The sequence below is a fragment of the Oncorhynchus keta genome, chromosome 2, assembly GCF_023373465.1.
Source record: "Oncorhynchus keta strain PuntledgeMale-10-30-2019 chromosome 2, Oket_V2, whole genome shotgun sequence".
Lineage (NCBI taxonomy): Eukaryota > Metazoa > Chordata > Actinopteri > Salmoniformes > Salmonidae > Oncorhynchus > Oncorhynchus keta.
In genome coordinates, this window is record NC_068422.1 from 70,239,007 (window position 1) to 70,262,717 (window position 23,711).

At 45.0% G+C, this 23,711-nt stretch overlaps 1 protein-coding gene across 1 annotated transcript in view; it reads right to left on the minus strand.

The window, feature by feature from the left end:
- The window catches only part of LOC118381431 (E3 ubiquitin-protein ligase Arkadia-like), a 54,045-nt gene that overhangs the window by 5,649 nt on the left and 24,685 nt on the right, over positions 1–23,711 (minus strand). The window contains 5 exon segments of the mRNA XM_052481867.1: positions 94–355; positions 1,674–2,029; positions 2,184–2,378; positions 7,680–7,837; positions 22,560–22,686. Coding sequence (XP_052337827.1) covers positions 94–355; positions 1,674–2,029; positions 2,184–2,378; positions 7,680–7,837; positions 22,560–22,686 — 1,098 coding nt within the window.

Genomic DNA, 23,711 nt, shown 5'->3' on the forward strand with positions numbered 1-23,711 from the left:
AAATCAACACTTAAACAAAAGACACCATAAAATAATATCACCTCCCAAAATAAAAGGCCATTTCCCTTTTGATGCAGATGTAGCTCTACTCACAGGAGGGGTGCATGAAGTGCCTGCAGGTGGATAGCTGTGGCTGTGGCTGAGGCTGGGCCACCATGGCTGAGCTGAAGGAGTCCACCACTGTGCTGGGCTGGCTGGGCCCTGGCCCCGTTGCATTCTGGGAGTTGTAGGCAGCGGGCCGCGACGTGGAGCCTGGGCAGCACGGGTCAAAGGCTGAGGTGCCATGGAAACTACCGGCCCCGCTGCCCCCGCCGCTCCGCAAGCCACTGTTGCTCAGGTCGACCGGCAGAGTCTGCTTGGGAGGGGAGAGAGAGACAGGAGGGTTGGAGAGGAGGGGAATGAAAAGGAAAGAATATGGGTGAGAAATACAGGGAGGGGAGGTATGGAGAGAGTAGAACCAGACGATGATGTTATGGTGCTACTGTCCGACTTTGATCTTTGTAGTGACAGAATATATAACTAACTAGTAAAACACTAAACTAAAACCACAGGGCTTCATGGTCCAGCCAGCACAAAGTACAAGATACAAGTACAAGACAATGGGCTTCACAGTTTAGACTGCAGTAAACCGGCTGAGAAAATGCAATCTAAGTGATGGAGTTTCAAATCATAGTAGCAGCCTTCCATCGTTGAATTATTCAAATAAATAATCATATTTAGACGGATGCATAAAACATGACTTTATTCACCTTATGCAGGCAGTATGTCTCCTTTCTCTGAGCTGTAGCTGAGGGCGGTACCTACATGTAGGCCAAACCCATCAAAGGGCACAGTATTTTGCCTCACCCATGCAACTACTTCCTCCTTTTCATGGTAGAGCCCTGACGGCCCAGTTTTGAATACTTGCACCAGCCCTGCATGAATTATGTAGGAATCAGAGAGTATCAAGAGAGAGAGACGGAGGTCTATGGAGGGAGCCCCTAACCTGACCTGCAGACACAGCCCTCTCAAACCCAACCCAACTCATTACACTTTAACCACAAACTGGTCCACTTTGATGGTAAATAATACAATCCAGCAGCTCCTAACAATTAGCAGAATTTTAACTATTCAGCGGTGAATCTGGCTTCAGGGGAGGTTGCCAGCTAGATCCTTTGTAACGTTTTTGTTAAGATACCAGTTATTTGTCTGTTTCAGTTCCTATTCTGTTTTTTCCTTCTTAAAAATCACCTTGAATCTGATTCATTGACTAGTGCAGATATTGACAGAGCCTTTTGTTTAGATACACAAAGACTTGGTCAAAGATGCATTTGAATGCGATGGTGCCATCTGCCAGGGAGAACATGGCTTACATAGTTTACTAGAACTATAAATTATTTCTAATTTATCTCCAGCTATTGTGGGGGGAAAAGCCTTTTATCTCCTCAAATTCTATTCATTTTGCCTACTTTTATAGATTTGGGGCAAAAAAGAAAATACTTTCAAGATTTAAGAAAGCAACATTTTTAATATGGACTATATTTATAAAATGTTACTGCTATAAGAAATGCATAAATTCTCTGGTCGATATATTAAAGTTGGGGAAATCAAAAACAGGAAGCAGAAGTAACAGCCAAACCTCCAACAATGCTACAATGTAAAAAACATAACAGGGTGTTGATGCTCAGGCCTACCTGGTCGTGGTATTGGCTGGAGCTGCTGCTGCTGCTGATCCCTCCCCCTCTGCATGGTGCAGGCAGGGCAGTGGGCCTCTCTAGGGGGCAGCTGGGCTCAGGAAAGGGCAGAGTGGGTGGAGGTGGGTGCTGAGGCATGTGGTGATGGTGGTGGTGGAAGTGGTGGGCGTGGCTGTGCTGCTGGGAGCCCGGCTGCTGGGAGGGCTGGGCCTGCAGGCAGCTGGAATGGCCCAGGGTCATGTGACCAGGGGAGGGCCCTCCGCAGGGGGAGTGCTGCGGGCAGCAGGAGGGTAACCTGGGCATGGCCGCGCCCCCACTCTCTCCTGCCACGCCGGATGAGGCTCTTCTACTCTCATCTGATAGAGAGATGGAAAACACCTTTAAGCTTCAATCATTATTCATAGATGACCCACAGGGAAGATTACTAAACTTATAAAGGCACACATCCTAATCCTTATAAAGGCACACTTATAAAGGTTGGCTTTCTGGAGAGTCTATGGTCTGACTTACCCTCTGTGCCTGCGGTACCCCTTGGCCCCTGTGCCAACGTGCTGTCTGGGGCTGGGCCTTGACCAGGGCAGTTGGTGGAGGGGCCCGGAGCATCGTGGGGCTCTGAGGTAGAGGTATGATGAGAGGAGGATGAAGACGAGGAGCTGACAGTCTGAGGGTGAATGCTGTCAGAGGTGGATGGCACGACAGAGAGATCTGAGGTAGGGAAGACAGGTGGGAATTTATTATGTAGCACACATATCTGTGTGTGTGTAGCAGGGTTTCCGTCAGGAAAATGTGGCGCCGGACATTTGACCGGCGCCATATTTTTTATCGTGAAACAAACAAGAAATAAGACAAAAAAACAGAAAACTTGAGGGTGCATAACTATTCACCCCCCTAAAGTCAATACTTTGTAGAGATACCGTTTGCAGCAATTACAGCTGCAAGACTCTTGGGATATGTCTCTATAAGCTTGGCACATCTAGCCACTGGGATTTTTGCCTATTCTTCAAGGCAAAACTGCTCCAGCTCCTTCAAGTTGGATGGGTTCCACTGGTGTACAGCAATCTTTGATTCATACCACAGATTCTCAGTTGGATTGAGGTCTGGGCTTTGACTGGGCCATTATAAGACATTTAAATGTTTCCCCTTAAACCACTCAACTGTGCTTTAGCAGTATGCTTAGGGTCATTGTCCTGCTGGAAGGTGAACCTCCGTCCCAGTCTCAAATCTCTGGAAGACTGAAACAGGTTTCCCTCAAGAATTTCCCTGTATTTAGCTCAATCCATCATTCCTTCAATTCTGACCAGTTTCACAGTCCCTGACGATGAAAAATATCCCCCCCAGCATGATGCTGCCACCACCATGCTTCACTGTGGGAATAGTATACTCGGGGTGATGAGAGGTGTTGACTTTGTGCCAGACATAGCGGTTTCCCATGATGGCCAAAAAGCTATATTTTAGTCTCATCTGACCAGAGTACCTTCTTCCATATGTTTGGGGAGTCTCCCACATGATTTTTGGAGAACAGGTAACGTGTTTGCGTATTCATTTTCTTTAAGCAATGGCTTTTTTCTTGCCACTCTTCCATAAAGCCCAGCTCTGTGGAACGTACAGCTTAAAGTGGTCCTATGGACAGATACTCCGATGTTCAATTTCGGATATTTTTTATAACCCAACCTTGATCTGTACTTCTCTACAACTTCGTCCCTGATCTGTTTGGAGAGCTCCTTGGTCTTCATAGTGCTGCTTGTTTGGTGATGCCCCTTGCTTAGTGGTGTTGCAGACTCTGGGGCCTTTCAGAACAGGTGAAAATATACTGAGATCACGTGACCGATCATGTGACACTTAGTTAAATTTAGTCCACCTGTGTGAAATCTAATTATGTGACTTCTGAAGGTAATTGGTTGCACCAGATCTTATTTAGGGGCTTCATAGCAAAGGGGGTGAATACGCATGCATGCACCATTTTACCTTTTATACTTTTTTTTAAACAAGTTATTTTTTTCATTTCACCAATTTCACTTCAACAATCCAAATAAAAATCTATTTAATTTACAGGTTGTAATGCAAAAAAAAAAGGAAAAACCCTAGGGGGATGAATACTTTTGCAAGGCACTGTATGTATTAAAATGTTCAGGTTTCAAACAATTAAGTATATATTTTCAAAATGCATACTACCTCTAGCTAATTGCAAAGTGGTGTGTGACGCGCTGATGAAGCCTGCCTTCTGTTGCCTAAGCATTTACTGTTGGAGATGCTGTAGCAGCAGCTCTCGCGCTCTGACAGATTTTCCACTCAAAGGCTCTGTATCTGTATGCTGTAGGCGTGTGATAAATAAGATATGCCTCCATAACGAATATACACAGAGTGAACAAAACATGTTCCTTCCATGAAAGACTGGCCAGGTGAATCCAGGTGAAAACTATGATGTCACTTGTTACATCCACTTCAAAATCAGTGTAGATGAAGGGGAGGAGACAGGTTAAAGAAGGATTTTTAAGCCTTGAGACAAGGTTGTGTATGTGTGCCATTCAGAGGGTGAATAGGCAAGACTAAATATTTAAGAGGCTTTGAACGGGGTATAGTAGGAGAAGCCAGGCACACCGGTTTGTGTCAAGAACCGCAACGCTGGTGGGTTTTTCACGATCAACAGTCTCCTGTGTGTATCAAGAATGGTCCACTACCCAAAAGACATCCGGCCAACTCGACAACTGTGGGAAGCATTGGAGTGAACATGCGCCAGCATCATTGTGGAACGCTTTCGACGCCTTGTAAAGGCCATGCCCCAACGAATTGAGGGTGTTCTGATGGCAAAAGAGGTTGCAACTGAAGGTGTTGCAAACGGTTTGGACACTCAGTGTAAGCCTACTATACACACGGCAATTTTATCTGCTTTCTATTTATTTTTAAAATCGGCCAAAAGCTGTCTGTTACCGGTGAACGGAAACCCTGGTGTGTAGACTGGCTGCTGTGGCTTGGCAGCCAGGGAGAAGAGACCTCATTAACATTCCACAGTGGCGCTCCATCTGCTTTTCATAGTCACAAATTAATTTCTCCTCCTCCTCCAAAGAAATGCAAATAGGCTCATATCTCACACTGCTCTGTTATTCTGTTATCAGTCACACAGTGCGAGACCATAAAGAAAATGCACCAAATTGGACTTAAGTCACATTAATGCTTTGGTCTGGTTTGCTAATGCCTCAGGTTAGAGGGCAAAATGGTCTGGGAAAACATAGCCATTAGCCAGAGATATGCAGGATGTTGGAATGGTAAAGCCATTACAAGAACAGTCAGTCCACACCTGATATATGATAATAATAAATTGAATGTATAATTTGATTTTCATTGAAATAAATAAAAACAATAAACAACTAGACAGAGAAACTGAAACAAAGAACCCAGATGACACTACAAGGGACATGGAACACAGCTATATCTAATGGAGGACCTTCCTAAAGAGGAGGGATTTCAGGTCATTTTTAAAAGGTGTATATATAATGGCTTGGGGCCATTCATTCTTTCATCACATTCCCAGTGGGTTAGAAGTTTATATGCACTCAATTAGTATTTGGTAGCATTGCCTTTAAGTTGTTTAACTTGGGTCAAACATTCTGGGTAGCCTTCCAATTGCTTCCACAATAAGTTGGGTGAATTTTGGCCCATTCCTCCTGACAAAGCTGGTGTAACTGAGTCAGGTTTGTAGGCATCCTTGCTCACACACACCTTTTTCAGTTCTGCCCACAAATTATCTATGCGATTGAGGTCAGGGCTTTGTGATGGCCACTCCAATACCTTGAATTTGTAGTCCTTAAGCCATTTTGCCACAACTTTGGAAGTATGCTTGGGGTTATTGTCCATTTGGAAGACCCATTTGCGACCAAGCTTTAACTTCCTGACTGATGTCTTGAGATGTTGCTTCAATATATCCACATAATTTTCCATCCTCATGAGGCCATCTATTTTGTGAAGTGCAGCAGTCCCTGCTGCAACAAAGCACCCCCACAACATGATGCTGCAACCCCTGTGCTTCATGGTTGGGATGGTGTTCCTCGGCTTGCAAGCCTCCCCCTCTTTCCTCCAAACATAACGATGGTTATTATGGCCAAACAGTTCTATTTTTGTTTCATCAGACCAGAGGACATTTCTCCAAAAAGTCCAATCTTTGTCCCCATGTGCAGTTGCAAACTGTAGTCTGGCTTTATTATGGCGGTTTTGGAGCAGTGGCTTCTTCCTTGCTGAGCGGCTTTTCAGGTTATGTCGATATAGGACTCGTTTTACTGTGGATATAGATACTTTTGTACCGGTTTCCTCCAGCATCTTCACAAGAACCTTTGCGGTTGTTCTGGGATTGATTTGCACTTTTCACATCAAAGTACGTTCATCTCTAGGAGACTAAATGCGTTTCCTTCCTGATCGGTATGTCGGCTGCGTGGTCCCATGATGTTTATACTTGCGTACTATTGTTTGTACAGATGAACGTGGTACCTTCAGGCATTTGGAAATTGCTCCCAAGGACGAATCAGACTTGTGGAGGTCTACAATTTTTTTCTGAGGTTTTGGCTGATTTCTTTTGATTTTCCCATGATGTCAAGCAAAGAGTTTTAAGGTAGGCCTTGAAATACATCCACAGGTACACCTCCAATTGACTCAAATGATGTCAATTAGCCTATCAGAAGCTTCTAAAGCCATGACATCCTTTTCTGGAATTTTCCAAGCTGTTTAAAGGCACAGTCAACTTAGTGTATGTGAACTTCTGACCCACTGGAATAGTGATACAGTGAAATAATCTGTCTTAACAATTGTTGGAAAAATTACTTCTGTCATGCACAAAATAGATGTCCTAACTGACTTGCCAAAACTATAGTTTGTTAAAAAGACATTTGTGGAGTGGTTGAAAACTAGTTTTAATGACTCCAACCTAAGTGTATGTAAACTTTCAACTTCAACTGTATATGAATTGGGGATGATTAAATACACAGCTCTTAAATGGACTTTGTAATTAAATGTAGGCTATACTCATCAGGAGTCGGCTGTATGTCCCCTAAATCCAGAGTGAAACCCTTTACCCACATAAGCTTTAATACTGCCAGGTGTATTTCATTAATTGTGCCTAATGCCTCCACATTTACAATGAAGAGCATGCTTCTGGCTACTGCTCCAGTGGCTGGCATAACTGTGACATTTTATCATGTTACAAACATGATAGGATTGACAGTATGAAACGACATGCATCAGAAATGCATTGGGTTGATGTGTAAAAGCCAACCAATGAAAGAGCAGACAGGGGCACGGTTGCTATTAATATCCCTCCATTTGATGAACAAATACAGATGAATCATTATTAAAACAGTGCTCGCTTACGGGAACATTTCAAATTGAATTGTGATGACAGGACAATTCTTATTTCAAGTTAGCGACAGCCACTCGCTCCCAGGTTTGGAGAGATGTGTGGAAGAAGCTAGCTAATCCTATTAAACAATAGAGTGTAAATGAGAGTATTTAATTTGACATGTAATATTTCCCAACCCCCTACGCAGTGTCGAGCTGGATCATGTAAGAAAGCATGAAACTCATCTAAATCCAAGTATTTGATGCCCACATTCACATGCTGTGCGACAGTCCGGCTATCGTAAGCAGCATCTATGAAAAAGCTGTTCCCCGACGTAATTGATTTTTACACATATAATCACCAGATCTATTTTCTTTCTGCCTCAAGAGTAAACTTGCTTCTCTGGACGGAAGGACGGACGGTCCAGAGAAGCAAGTTTACTGCATGGACAGACAGACAGACAAAACATGCAACCATTTGTATGTTGCTCATGTAAAAATGACTGTCCTTAAGAGGACTACTGTAAACTCGCCTTTGTGTTGAAAGACAAATGAGCCTAGCTTTGAAAGAAAAGACAGTGGAAAAACAGAGGCCTGAGTCTAAGTCTAGGACGTCTATGTGACTGTTACATCATATAGTTCATCTCAGAGTGGTATTGGGGGTCGGCACGTCCTCATGCTCACCATCCTCGTCCACTGTGAGGTCCACCACCTCCCCGGCGCTCTGGCGCAGAGGCTGGATGACGGTAGAGAGGCGGTGGCGGCTGCGCGGCTCCTGGGGTCGGTTCTGGGAGCAGCTGGGGCCCCAGTACATCCTGCCGTGGCCCCCCACCGAGCGAGGCCTGTGGACACAAACACACAGCCAGTTAGAGAGGAAGGAGAGGAGAGGGGGGTAAACCAGATTAAACAAGGCTTCAGTTCAGACTGACTGGGACCACGCTGATAATGCCAGGTTATCTAGACCCTGGGCTACGGTATTGTAACAATTCTATGAGATTGCTGATCACACAGCCCTCTCACTGGAGACCGGTGGTCAGTGGATGAGACCCAGTCAATAAGACTTCATGGAGAAGTGAGAAAATCCAGGCAATTCAGCCCATTTGTCCTCCCAAAGCAAATCTCTTGCTTTCCCAGCCTGATTGTCCTTTAAATAAATATATGAACAACAGTTCATTTTATGATGTCATTTATGTAGTAAAAGGGAAAGTTGAAACGTCGTCATTTGGAGGCAGGAGATGATCCACACCGCTTTTTCTGTGTGATGAGCACAAAATCGGGCTCACTTTGGGAGCTGCTGGAACGCCTGGCTGGAAAGTAAATAAGAGCCAGCTGACATGAGTGCTAGCGCTGCAGCTAATTCAAAAAGACAGTCTACACACAGCCGTGCGCATGAGAGACACACACAGCTGTGCAAACCTTTGAGAACCATATATAAAGATCACGTTTGTTTTACACACATGGTTTCTTCCACCACATCCACTAACAAACTCCAAAACAACCATGTGGAAAACACAATTCAACATCCAACACACAGAAACATCTCTACCTCAATTGGCCTCAGCTACCACACACATTTTCTCAAGTCACAACCATTGTGCATCATTGACTGTGCTCTCTTTCCTCTCCCTTTCGCAGTCTTCCTCTCTCCCCATCTCACTGCCTCACTCTTTCCTCCTGCCTTCCGCTATCTCGTGTGATGTGGGAGTCCAGAGAGTGTCAGTGTGCCGTAAAGCAGGATGAGAGGGGGGAGCCTAGGGGATAGAGTGCCTGCCGTAAAGCAGCCTGTCATGGAGAGATGGGGCTGTGGAAGAGAGGGAGAGCAGTGAACCAGGCCTGAGGGCCAAGACCAGGCTGAGGGAAGGGGAGAGCCAGGAGCAGAGAGACTCTTGCTCCTCTCAACACAGGGCTGCTGCTGGAACCTCTAAACCACAGGATGCATCATTAAAACAATAAGATTACAGACAAGCATGGTGGGCTGCTGCTTTTCCAGTGAGACCAGTGTGTGTGTGCACAACAATAGCAACGCCACACACACACACACACCCCTAAGAAGTCCTTATAATAACCAGGCGTGTGAGAGAGTGTGTCCACTCACACTCTGTCTTCTCACACAATTCAGCAGAGGAAATGCCTAACTGCTGTGGGCTGCATTGGTGCTGTGATGTGTGTGTGTGTGTGTGTGTGTGTGTGTGTGTGTGTGTGTGTGTGTGTGTAGGAGGGGGGTTCCCATTAGCTCTAACAGCAGTCCATTCCATTCCATTTCCTGTCAGATGGACACACTTCAAAACAAACGAAAAAGAACGGAAGGCAACAAAAACCTATTAGTGCAACTTCTGATGTTGGCAATGCAGAATAGAGGAAGGAAAGCCTCCATGGCATGTCCCATGGGGCAGTTCACACACACACACCATGTGGAGCAGTGAAGGTGGTACACACAGAGAGCCAGTATAGGAGGTGTGGCTTGATTGCACTGTAATTGGCACCTGCTCCTCCTCTCTCCCACCTCGGGGCCCAGGGAGCAGGCTAGCTCACCTCGGGGCCCAGGGAACAGGCTAGCCGACCTCGGGGCCCAGAGAACAGGCTAGCCCACCAGGGACAAGCACCTAATTACCCACAATGTAGACCTGGGATTATTTTGTAAATAACTGTTTACCACAGTGGCCTCTGAGGGGTGGAGGTGAGGGGAAAACAGAACACAGTAAACATGAACACTGTGGGAACTGGGGGCTTGGCAGGACCAGGGTTTTGCCATCTCCACGCATATCTGCCAAATGCCTGAGGGCTTAGAGAGGGCTCGACAGTGGGGTTGTGTGGGGCTAATTGCAGGGACAGGATCTATGGGCTGTGTATAAAGGCTATGGTACTGGGGAGGGCGACACAATTAAGGGACTCAATAGAATGTGTGTGGAAACAAACAATATGAAGCACCTGGTACTACATTAAACAGCAAGACAGAAGCGCAAGCTGCATGTTCTGCACCAAAATCCAAAGCCTTCACTGATACTGAATATGGCACTTATGCATACTCACACACTCTATCCCAACCATTATCCTCTCTGCACAGTAAACAAAGGATCTTTCAGCGGAAAACTGGTATTGCTCATCCTGCTGCCCTTTAACCTCCACATCCAGTATTCCTCGCTACACCTCCCCCTTCAGAAACAGCCCTTCTCTGCATTCTCCTGCAAGCCAGGGCAGCTTTGGGAGGTGCAGGCAGAGATGGGGAAATAAACACACACACACACACACACACACACACACACACACACACACACACACACACACACACACACACACCCCGTAACTAACTACTCTGCTCATTCACTTCCCGGAAATACCTAGGGAGAATATGGTCAACCTAGCATGAAGAGAGATGGAGAGAAGGAAGATAGAGGAGGGAGGGAGATAGATAAGGGGAGAGAGAGATAAGGGGAGAGAGAGATAAGGGAGTGAGAGATATCTACAGGGAGAGAGAGGGAGCGATACAGTAAGAGAGCGGAGGGAGGGAGATTAAGGAAGAGAGCGAGGGGGTGGGAGGAAGAGTGATAGAGCAAGTGAGGGAGCGCCAGAGAGAGAGGAGGGAGATGGAGAGCAAGGGCTGGGGTGAGGGAGAGAGCAATGCTTATGTAAACCCATCTGTATCACACTCCAAATATTTACAAGCTCTCTGAAAGACAGCCCTTTTCTATTTCTTAGAGGGCCCTTACTGATCTCCCTCCCCCTCCTTACTGATCCCCCTCCTTACTGATGACCCCTACTGCCCCCCCCCTCCTTACTGATCCCCCCCCTTACTGATCTCCCTCCCCCATTACTGATCCCCCCTTACTGATCCCCCCTTACTGATCTCTCCTGGATAACACTGTTTAAAATAAGTCACACTGCACAGCCTGAATAAATCTACAGAGGAGCACCGTCAGGGAACAATCAATCACGGGCAAGCTAATCGCATGTCTGTGGGACAGATGGAACATGGGAGAAATTAACAGGGCCACTGAAGCTCCAGTCAGTCAAGCCAAGTGGGTGAAATTCTCCATTGGGGTTCCAGACCTGAAGAATGGGCTCACTGAGATGGTGAGCCCAAAGAGAGTGGTCAGATGAGCTGGCCTCTGGAAGGGGGGCTTGGCTTCACTGCTAAAAACAACCGGAGGCATGTGGCCTGATCCCCAGTGCAGCTCTTCTCTGGGTATGCTATAACTATGCAAAGTTATAGAGAGACTCTGCCTGCTCCCCTGCTATTCCACTCCACAGCAGCCTGAACTGGTCTCTAAACCGGTTCTTTAACTGCTCATCCACGCTACTAAACAACAGTATGTTATTACTCTTCTTGTTCCTGCCCTGGTTCCTCTTCGCACACACGCACACACACACACACACACACACACACACACACACACACACACACACACACACACACACACACACACACACACACACACACACACACACACACACACACACACACACACACACACACACACACACACACACACACACACACACACACACACACACACACACACACACAGGTCCGGCATTTTCCTGAGATGTGAAGACTTGCTGCTATTATCCCCCTCCCCCTGCCTAGAAAACCCCCCCGGTTTTCCCCCACTCCCCGCATTCCACTCATAGCACATACACACAGAGAACTGGGAGCCTGGAGATGGGTCACGTCAACGGTCAGAGCCTGAGAGAGGGAGCGCCAACAACTGACCTTAGGTTTCACACAGAGGGTCCCATTCCGGGAACAGCCAAACACGACTCAACATTTCATTGCACTGCCTTACATACAGAACAAATATCCTTCATCTAAAAACCTACCCTTGAAAACAACATGATCACAATTAGAGGTCGACAGATTAATTAGGGCCGATTTCAAGTTTCATAACAATCGGAAATCGGTATTTTTTTACACCTTTATTTCATCTTTATTTAACGAGGCAAGTCAGTTAAGAACACATCCTTATTTTCAATGACAGTCTAGTAACGGTGGGTTAACTGCCTTGAAGGGCAGAACGACAGATTTTTACCTTGTCAGCTTGGGGATTCAATCTTGCAACCTTACAGTTAACTTCTCCAACACTCTAACCACCTGCCTCTCATTGCACTCCACGAGGAGCCTGCCTGTTACGTGAATGTAGTAAGCCAAGGTAAGTTGCTAGCTAGCATTAAACGTATCTTATAAAAAACAATCACTCAATCATAATCACGAGTTACCTACACATGGTTGATGATATTACTAGTTTATCTTGCGGTGCGTATTCACAAAAAAGGACTCTCCTTGCTCCAATGTGTACCTAACCATAAACATCAATGTCTTTCTTAAAATCAATACACAGAAGTATATATTTTTAAACCTGCATATTTAGCTAAAAGAAATCCAGGTTAGCAGGCAATATTAACCAGGTGAAATTGTGTTACTTCTCTTGCATTCATTGCACGCAGAGTCAGGGTATATGCAACAGTTTGGGCCACCTAATTTGCCAGAATTTTACGTAACTATGACATAACATTGAAGGTTGTACAATGGAACAGGAATATTTAGACTTATGGATGCCACCCGTTAGATAAAATACGGAACGGTTCCGTATTTCACTGAAAGAATAAACGTCTTGTTTTCGAGATCATAGTTTCCAGATTCTACCATATTAATGACCTAAGGCTCGTATTTCTGTGTGTTATTATGTTATAACTAAGTCTATGATTTGATAGAGCAGTCTGAGCGGTGGTAGACACCAGCAGGCTCGTAAGCATTCATGCAAACAGCACTTTCGTGGGTTTTGCCAGCAGCTCTTCGCAATGCTTTAAGCATTGCGCTGTTTATGACTTCAAGCTTATCAACTCCCGAGATTAGGCTGGTGTAACCGATGTGAAATTGCTAGCTAGTTAGCGGGGTGCACGCTAATAGCGTTTCAAACGTAACTCGCTCTGAGACTTGGAGTAGTTATTCACCTTGATCTTCATGAGTAACGCTGCCTCAGGGGTGGCTGTTGTCAATGTGTTCCTGGTTCGAGTCCAGGTAGCGTCGAGGAGAGGGATGGAAGCTATACTGTTACACTGGCAATACTAAGGTGCTTATAAGAACATCCAATAGTCAAAGGTTAATGAAATACAAATGGTATAGAGAGAAATAGTCCTAGAATTCCCATAATAACTACAATCTAAAACTTCTTATATTGAAGACTCATGTTAAAAGGAACCACCAGCTTTCATATGTTCTCATGTTCTGAGCAAGGAACTTAAACGTTAGCTTTCTTACCTGGCCCATATTGCACTTTTACTTTCTTCTCAAACACTTTGTTTTTGCATTATTTAACCAAATTGAACATGTTTCATTATTTATGAGGATAAATTGATTTTATTGATGTATTATATTAAGTTAAAATAAGTGTTCATTCAGTATTGTTGTAATAGTTATTATTACCCCCAAAAAAAAAAAAAGAAAACGATTAATCGGTATCAGCTTTTTGGGGGGGGTCCTCCAATAATCGGTATCGGCATTGAAAAATCATAATCGGTCGCCCTCTAATCACAATCCTTGCAGGCACTAAATCTATTATACGATAGGTACTGTAGGCCAATATCATAGGACTCTAAATGGGCAGATATGGAGTTGCCTATTTTAGTGTTTGTAGAATGTGGAGGGGGCTCCTCTCATCCTGAAAATAATGGGAAGTGATGCCACATGACTGGTCATACCAGAGAGACCGGAGGCTTCTAGAACCTTCTCTGGCCCCAAAGGGCCTGTTTAGACAGAACACGCCATGACATGGCTGTGCTGTGTACCTCCTCTCTAACCATCATAGAAGCGGCCATATTTGGCATATTTTTTATTTCACCTTTATTTAACCAGGTAGGCTAGTTGAGAACAGGTTCTCATTTGCAACTGCGACCTGGCCAAGATAAAGCATAGCAGTGTGACCAGACAACACAGAGTTACACATGGAGTAAACAATTAACAAGTCAATAACACAGAGAAAAAAGGGGAGTCTATATACAATGTGTGCAAAAGGCATGAGGAGGTAGGCGAATAATTACAATATTGCAGATTAACACTGAAGTGATAAATGATCAGATGATCATGTACAGGTAGAGATATTGGTGTGCAAAAGAGCAGAAAAGTAAATAAATAAAAACTGTGGGGATGAGGTAGGTGAAAATGGGTGTGCTATTTACCAATAGATTATGTACAGCTGCAGCGATCGGTTAGCTGCTCAGCTAGCTGATGTTTGAAGTTGGTGAGGGAGATAAAAGTCTCCAACTTCAGCGATTTTTGCAATTCGTTCCAGTCACAGGCAGCAGAGTACTGGAACGAAAGGCGGCCGAATGAGGTGTTGGCTTTAGGGATGATCAATGAGATACACCTGCTGGAGCGCGTGCTACGGATGGGTGTTGCCATCGTGACCAGTGAGCTGAGATAAGGCGGAGCTTTGCCTAGCATGGCCTTGTAGATGACCTGGAGCCAGTGGGTCTGGCAACGAATATGTAGCGAGGGCCAGCCGACTAGAGCATACTATATATAATAATACTATATATATATATATATAATAATAATATATAATACAAATCGCCGAAGTCGAGGATCGGTAGGATAGTCAGTTTTACTAGGGTAAGCTTGGCAGCGTGAGTGAAGGAGGCTTTGTTGCGGAATAGAAAGCCGATTCTTGATTTGATTTTCGATTGGAGATGTTTGGTATGGAAGGAGAGTTTGCAGTCTAGCCAGACACCTAGGTACTTATAGGTGTCCACATATTCAAGGTCGGAACCATCCAGTGTGGTGATGCTAGTCAGGCATGCGGGTGCAGGCAGCGATCGGTTGAAAAGCATGCATTTGGTTTTACTAGCGTTTAAGAGCAGTTGGAGGCCACGGAAGGAGTGTTGTATGGCATTGAAGCTCGATTGGAGGTTAGATAGCACAGTGTCCAATGACGGGCCGAAAGTGTATACAATGGTGTCGTCTGCGTAGAGGTGGATCAGGGAATCGCCCGCAGCAAGAGCAACATCATTGATATATACAGAGAAAAGAGTCGGCCCGAGAATTGAACCCTGTGGCACCCCCATAGAGACTGCCAGAGGACCGGACAACATGACCTCCGATTTGACACACTGAACTCTGTCTGCAAAGTAATTGGTCAACCAGGGAAGGCAGTCATCCGAAAAACCGAGGCTACCGAGTCTGCCGGTAAGAATATGGTGATTGACAGAGTCGAAAGCCTTGGCAAGGTCGATGAAGACGGCTGCACAGTACTGTATTTTATCGATGGCGGTTATGATGTCGTTTAGTACCTTGAGTGTGGCTGAGGTGCACCCGTGACCGGCTCGGAAACCAGATTGCATAGCGGAGAAGGTACGGTGGGATTCGAGATGGTCAGTGACCTGTTTGTTGACTTGGCTTTCGAAGACCTTAGATAGGCAGGGCAGGATGGATATAGGTCTGTAACAGTTTGGGTCCAGGGTGTCCAGGGGATGACTGCGGCAGCTTTCCAATCCTTGGGGATCTCAGACAATATGAAAGAGAGGTTGAACAGGCTGGTAATAGGGGTTGCGACAATGGCGGCGGATAGTTTCAGAAATAGAGGGTCCAGATTGTCAAGCCCAGCTGATTTATGCGGGTCCAGGTTTTGCAGCTCTTTCAGAACGTCTGCCATCTGGATTTGGGTAAAGGAGAACCTGGAGAGGCTTGGGCGAGGAGCTGCGGGGGGGCCGGAGCTGTTGGCCGAGGTAGGAGTAGCCAGGCGGAAGGCATGGCCAGCCGTTGAGAAATGCTTGTTGAAGTTTTCGATAATCATGGATTTGTCGGTGGTGACCGTGTTCCCTAGCCTCAGTGCAGTGGGCAGCTGGGAGGAGGTGCTCTTGTTCTCCATGGACTTCACAGTGTCCCAGAACTTTTTGGAGTTGGAGCTACAGGATGCAAACTTCTGCCTGAAGAAGCTGGCCTTAGCTTTCCTGACTGACTGCGTGTATTGGTTCCTGACTTCCCTGAACAGTTGCATATTGCGGGGACTGTTCGGTGCTATTGCAGTCCGCCACATGATGTTTTTGTGCTGGTCGAGGGCAGTCAGGTCTGGAGTGAACCAAGGGCTGTATCTGTTCTTAGTTCTGCATTTTTTGAACGGAGCATGCTTATCTAAAATGGTGAGGAAGTTACTCTTAAAGAATGACCAGGCATCCTCAACTGACGGGATGAGGTCAATGTCCTTCCAGGATACCCGGGCCAGGTCGATTAGAAAGGCCTGCTCACAGAAGTGTTTTAGGGAGCGTTTGACAGTGATGAGGGGTGGTCGTTTGACTGCGGCACCGTAGCGGATACAGGCAATGAGGCAGTGGTCGCTGAGATCCTGGTTGAAGACAGCGGAGGTGTATTTGGAGGGCCAGTTGGTCAGGATGACGTCTGTGAGGGTGCCCTTGCTTACAGAGTTAGGGTTGTACCTGGTAGGTTCCTTGATGATGTGTGTGAGATTGAGGGCATCTAGCTTAGATTGTAGGACTGCCGGGGTGTTAAGCATATCCCAGTTTAGGTCACCTAACAGAACAAACTCTGAAGCTAGATGGGGGGCAATCAATTCACAAATGGTGTCCAGGGCACAGCTGGGAGCTGAGGGGGGTCGGTAGCAGGCGGCAACAGTGAGAGACTTATTTCTGGAGAGAGTAATTTTCAGAATTAGTAGTTCGAACTGTTTGGGTATGGACCTGGAAAGTATGACATTACTTTGCAGGCTATCTCTGCAGTAGACTGCAACTCCTCCCCTTTGGCAGTTCTATCTTGACGGAAGATGTTATAGTTGGGTATGGAAATCTCTGAATTTTTGGTGGCCTTCCTGAGCCAGGATTCAGACACGGCAAGGACATCAGGGTTAGCAGAGTGTGCTAAAGCAGTGAGTAAAACAAACTTAGGGAGGAGGCTTCTGATGTTGACATGCATGAAACCAAGACTTTTTCGATCACAGAAGTCAACAAATGAGGGTGCCTGGGGACATGCAGGGCCTGGGTTTACCTCCACATCACCCGCGGAACAGAGAAGGAGTAGTATGAGGGTGCTGCTAAGGGCTATCAAAACTGGTCGCCTAGAGCGTTGGGGACAGAGAATAAGAGGAGCAGGTTTCTGGGCATGGTAGAATATATTCAGGGCATAATGCGCAGACGGGGGTATGGTGGGGTGCGGGTATGGCGGAGGTAAGCCCAGGCACTGGGTGATGATGAGAGAGGTTTTATCTCTGGACATGCTGGTTGTAATGGGTGAGGTCACCGCATATGTGGGAGGTGGGACAAAGGAGGTATCAGGGGTATGAGGAGTGGGACTAGGGGCTCCATAGTGAACTAAAACAATGATAACTAACCTGAGCAACAGTATACAAGGCATATTGACATTTGAGAGAGACATACAGCGAGGCATACAGTAATCACAGGTGTTGAATTGGGAAAGCTAGCTAAAACAGTGGGTGAGACAACAGCTATTATTATTATTATTATTATTATTATTATTATAATCAGCTAGCATAACAACAGCAGGTAAAATGGCATTGACTAGGCAACGGGGCCGACAGATAAAACAAACAAGCAGAATGGAGTACCGTGATTAATGGACAGTCCAGCGTGCATCAGCTATGTAGCCAAGTGATCAGAGTCCAGGGGGCAGTGGTGGATGGGGCAGGGGAGCTGGACTGGCGAGTGTTATCCAGGTAAAAAAAATAACAATGACTAAGTAGCTTGTAGCTAGCTAGCTGGTTAGCTTCTGGAGGTTCTTGAGTGTGTTCTAAAAATAAAGATAATAGCGATTCCGTATCACATTTGGGTGAGGCAGGTTTCCGGAAGGTATAAACAATTTTTTTTTAAATCGGGAAGAGATAGAAAGTACATATGGGCCACTGCAATAACAATGCTAGCATGCTATGCCATGGATTACATTAGTAAGGAGCATAATTACACAAGGTGGATTAGCTAGCTAGTTAACACACTATACAGCGACAGGAACCAACCAATCCACTAACATGCAAGTGAATGACACAGCCTCATTAAGTTTGCACTTATGTAGCTAGCTGAGTATTAACTGAAGCAAATTAGTGGCTCATTCAAGGACACAGCAGCTGGGAGGCTCACCTGTGATTACTAGCAAACTATCTCCTCTCTAGTCAGCCATCCATTCCCCTGATCAATAGGCCTTACTTACTGCCACCCTGAACATCTGCATGTCATTCAGATGAAATGAAAAAAAAAACATGAAAATGCACTGGGGTCATTGGGCTGGCCACTCCTGATATCTTTAGACCTATGGTATGCTTTGTGCACATCTAGAGATTGGTGATAGGCACAGGGTTGAGAGAATTTGCCTATTCAGAAAACCTGCGGTAAACCTTGAAGTATTTTTAAGTGCCAGAACAGTGTTTTGACCTGCAATGGGATAAAAAGGATACATAAAATCACAGATGTAGGTTTATTTTGTTTACTTTACTCCCCAGATACCTAGCCATTCATTCCATACAAGCAGGGGTGACCAGTCATTCAGGGCTGTTTTGAGCCCTGCCTGTTTAGCTTTTTTTGTTTCCTGTTTTTCACGTTATTTTGGCATTAATACATGTCACATATCTGTTCGCAAACAATGTAATTGTTTAATTAATTTAAAAAAAATATCACTGAGTTAATAAATCCACATAACAAGTTGGTCTCTTCTTTGCTTTCTTGAGAAGGGCAGCTCCAAAATGCAGGTGTTTCAGTCTAGCTCAGTGCTTTCGTGGAGGTGGGGGTTGGTAGTGTTCTCCAGTTGCGCCGTTATTGGCTCAGTGTTCTGTCACGCATGGGGACATTACATTTTTTAGATAAAAAAAGATAAAAAATGTCACCTTTATTTACCTAGACAAGTTAGTTAAGAACAAATTCTTAATTACAATGACAGTGTCAGAACAGTGTCAGCGGTGAACTACATCACCGCAAAATCTACGGGTGGAGCTTGAAAATTCTTGGGTGCTGCCATAAAATTACATTAGAAGTGTCCATCCAAGAAGGCTTAAGGTCATTGGCCACAGATAAAATGACATCAAATCACGTTAGATCTACAGTAGCTTTGATTGGAATGAAAATCTTAGCTTGCAGTCATCATCATGATTCAAGTCGACAATCTACTGGTAGATTATTTTCAATCCCCGTCATATGTAGATAAATAATAATGAGAAATTATAGATAAAAAGTATCGGTGCTCATCGGCCATAAACACTACACAACAAGTTGGAAATTGTAAATTCAACAATGAGTGGTTTGAAAGGAATCAACAACAAGCATTGCAAAGCAATCACTAGCCTGCTATTCTGGTAGAGTTGGTGTGTGGTCCAACTCTGCATTTAAGGGTCTCTTTTCCAAGATTAAAAAGGATAAACATTCAACTGCCGTGCTCAAAACTGGGAACACTTAACTGGGAAATCTCAGACTTCAGTGAGTTCAAGACATCTGGGAACTCGGAAGAAAACGAGCACCAAATGGGAATATACATTTTGAATGGTAATCCAAAGCACAATTGCAAGTTGGGAACTCGGGCCTATTTCTAGAGCTCCGACCTCAAGATCACGGACGTCATCATGATTCGCCATTGTTTTAAAAGTTTTTTTTAGAGTTCCCAGTTGTCTTGAAAGCACCATAAATCCAGAGAATGCCAGACTGATGATAGAGTTTGATGCCAAAATTTGCCTACGAAGGACCGCTGCGCCGCCTTCCTGTTCAAGTGAGCACAGCATAAGACTGAGTCCAAAAATATCTTGTATGCTGCTGCATAAATGTAATATGCCATGTAGATATGTATACTGTAGCTAAGAAAGTAATACTAAATGTATGTTGTGTAGTAAGCTGGTCGTAGCCCATGTGCCTCACTCTAATAATATATATATATGATCTATTTTCACCTCTTAATTTAACCTACTGTTCTGACTTGGTGGTGCCTATAACCTGTTTTAGAGAAATGCAATCATTGAATATTGTAAGAGCTTTCATTGTCTGCCTATATGATGCCTTTATTTATCCTATGGTTCTGAATTGGTGTACAGGGAGAATACTGTAAGAACAGCCCATTTCAAAAGTGCTAAACAAATAGTTATATTGAAAACATCTGTCCTAACTCGCTCATTAATTGAATGTCTTAATCAAAATAACAGATTGCCTCATCCTCACGTCGTCCCCTTACGCCATAGTTTGAACAACAATTGTCAGTAGAAACCACATTTCTTTAAGCAGTCAGCCATATCAGCTATGTTATTTAAAGTCAGTAAATTAGGCTGAATGAACTGTTTCGCTGCCAGACAAGGCTCCGCTGATAGCCAGGACTAGCAGTGGTAAGGTGTTGGGACTGCTGTTGGGACAGCTTTATGTACAGTGCATTTGTAAACCAAGATTGAACTCTTTGGCCTAGCGGCACGTCTAGAGGAAACCTGGCACGATACCTACGGTGAAGCATGGTGGTGTCAGCATCATGCTGTGGGGATGTGGATGAAAACCTGCTCCTGTTCCAACAGGACAACAGACCAGAGAATCTTGTTTCTCATGTTCTGAGTCCTTTAAGTGCCTTTTGGCAAACTCCAAGTGGGCGGTCATGTGCCTTTTACTGAGGTGTGGCTTTTGTCTGGCCAATCTACCATAAAGGCCTGATTGGTGGAGTGCTGCAGAGATGGTTGTCCTTCTGGAAGGTTCTCCCATCTCCACAGAGGAACTCAAGAGCTATGTCAGAGTGACCATCAGGTTTATGGTCACCTCCCTGACCAAGGCCCTTCTCCCATTAATTGAATTTACCACAGGTGGAATCCAATCAAGTTGTGGAAACATCTCAATGATGATCAATGGAAATAGGATGCACCTGAGCTCAATTTGGACTCTCATAGTAATGGGTCTGAATACTTATGTAAATAAGACATTTGTTTTTTTACATTTTTTATTACATTTCAAAAAAAAAACTGTTTTTGCTTTGTTATTATGGGGTATTGTGTGTAGATAAATAAATAAAATGTTTTAGCGACTTTAAAATAAGGCTCGAACATAAAAACATTTGGAAAAAGTCAAGGGGTCTGAATACTTTCCGAAAGCACTAACAGTTTGTGGGCACCGTTTGTCACCGTTATAGTGCAATAAATGTGTTGTTTAGTGTTGTGTTGTGGCTTTGCTGGCATGTATAAACGTTTTCTACAAGATAAACGCTACAGTAACTGAAACTGACCATTTGATTGCCGGAGCAGAATTTCTGCTGGAATTCTGCTCATTTGTCTCACAAGAGACAACGCATATCACAAACAGAGAGCAATTCATTTGGGTTGACAGAGTGACTTTGCTGGCAGGAGTGAAATTCACAGGCCTTGCTATTTCTGGCAGCAGAGGGTGAGATAATGGAATCAAGCTGGTGGAAATGATTGTCAGCGCTATGCACCAATACACCTCAATAACAATTAAAGAGAGGAGAGGGGTTCAAGGAGAGAAAGACGAGGGGAGACAACTAGAAACAAATCCGAGAGGAACACCACTATAACAGTACCGATATACTGTAACATAGCGCTCTCACACTGGCACTGCTTTAAAATCCCAATGAATGAGATCAACTTTCCTCAGGTCATGGCAGAGAGGATTTTCAGAAGACATCCCACATGAGTCAGATAGAGAAATCATGTAGGCCTAGGTCTACGGAGAAAGACTACACTCTGGGTACCCACTTCACAAAGCCTGCCAAAAGCCCTGGTAACCTGTAACCAGCTGGCATTTATTTCCCATGTTTAAGTAATCATATCGGTTCAGGAGATCGTGCCGCGAGAAGAAAAGCAAATCCACCTGGATCTAATGTCCTGGTTCTCTAGATCAGAGACTGTACCAGAGAAACCCTCAAACTAGACCTGGAGTTATCTGACAGGGGGATCAGATGTAACTGGACCTGGATCAGAGAGAACTGAGGGTCAGATGAGAATGCCCTGGGGGAACAGAGGGTCTCTCGTTAGATTGTTCATGGAGAGTGGTGAGAGAGCTGGGGTATTACTGTATGGACGCCTTGCCCTTGAAGAGGACAGCGATAGCAACAGCTGGGAGAGCTGTGGAATGGCAGTGCAATGCTGCAGCCTGCCAGCTTCACAGCCAATCCCAGATGTGCATTATCTCCCATGCCATAGCGATACCAGCAACTTCTCCATAGGGGCCAAATAGCACTCCAAGGGCCTACACTGCATTTCTGAGGTATCCTGGAAAAGCACTACCCCAGCACAATGTGACAGTCTCAGTAAATGTTATGACACTTGATGAGAAGCCAGGCCCAGCGAGCCTCTATTAGACACACCACAGTTGACTGTGATTATATTGACAGAGCCACGAGGATAAAGTACTGTCTGTACTGCAGGGCCAGGCTGTCTCAGGACACAAATAAAGGCCGGTGCCATTTAGATTGCTTTCACAGCTTAAAGATGGGGGGAAATATTGAGATGGATGTTTTTTCTCCCGAGAGAGAGAATTTCACAGCCAAAGTACTTTACCATGTCACTTCATTCGATTTTCCACTGTGGTTCATTAGCTCTGTACAGCGTTGATCTCCTCAGAGAGGAGACAGGGAAAGGTGCTCACCTGAAGCCATCTCCCACGTTGACTATCTCCACCTCGCTGTCGGTGGAGGTGACGTTGATCTCCTCGCTGGCTGGGACAGGGGGTGCAGGAGTCGCCTCGATCACCACCACGTCTTCATCCAGAGAACCTGGAACACAACACAGTCAAATCAAAGTTATTCATCACATGCGCCAAATCAAATTGTATTTATTTGTCACATGCGCCGGATACAACATTTGTAGACCTTACAGTGAAATGCTTACTTACAAGCCCTTAACCATACGTGCAGTTAAGAAAATAACAAAAAAAGAAAAATTAAGAAAAAAGGTAAGAGATAAGAAAAACAAATCATTGAAGAGCAGCAGTGAACAACAATAGCGGGGCTATATACAGGGTGTTACGGTACAGAGTTAATGTGGAGGCTATATACAGGGTGTTACGGTACAGAGTTAATGTGGAGGCTATATACAGGGGGTACCAGTACAGAGTAAATGTGGAGGCTATATACAGGGTGTTACGGTACAGAGTCAATGTGGAGGCTATATACAGGGGGTACCAGTACAGAGTCAATGTGGAGGCTAAATACAGGGGGTACCAGTACAGAGTCAATGTGGAGGCTATATACAGGGGGTACCAGTACAGAGTCAATGTGGAGGCTATATACAGGGTGTTATGGTACAGAGTCAATGTGGAGGCTATATACAGGGGGTACCAGTACAGAGTCAATGTGGAGGCTATATACAGGGGGTACCAGTACAGAGTCAATGTGGAGGCTATATACAGGGGGTACCAGTACAGAGTCAATGTGGAGGCTATATACAGGGGGTACCGGTACAGAGTCAATGTGGAGGCTATATACAGGGGGTACCGGTACAGAGTCAATGTGGAGGCTATATACAGGGTGTTACGGTACAGAGTCCATGTGGAGGCTATATACAGGGGGTACCAGTACAGCGTAAATGTGGAGGCTATATACAGGGTGTTACGGTACAGAGTCAATGTGGAGGCTATATACAGGGGGTACCAGTACAGAGTCAATGTGGAGGCTATATACAGGGGGTACCAGTACAGAGTCAATGTGGAGGCTATATACAGGGGGTACCAGTACAGAGTCAATGTGGAGGCTATATACAGGGGTACCAGTACAGAGTCAATGTGGAGGCTATATACAGG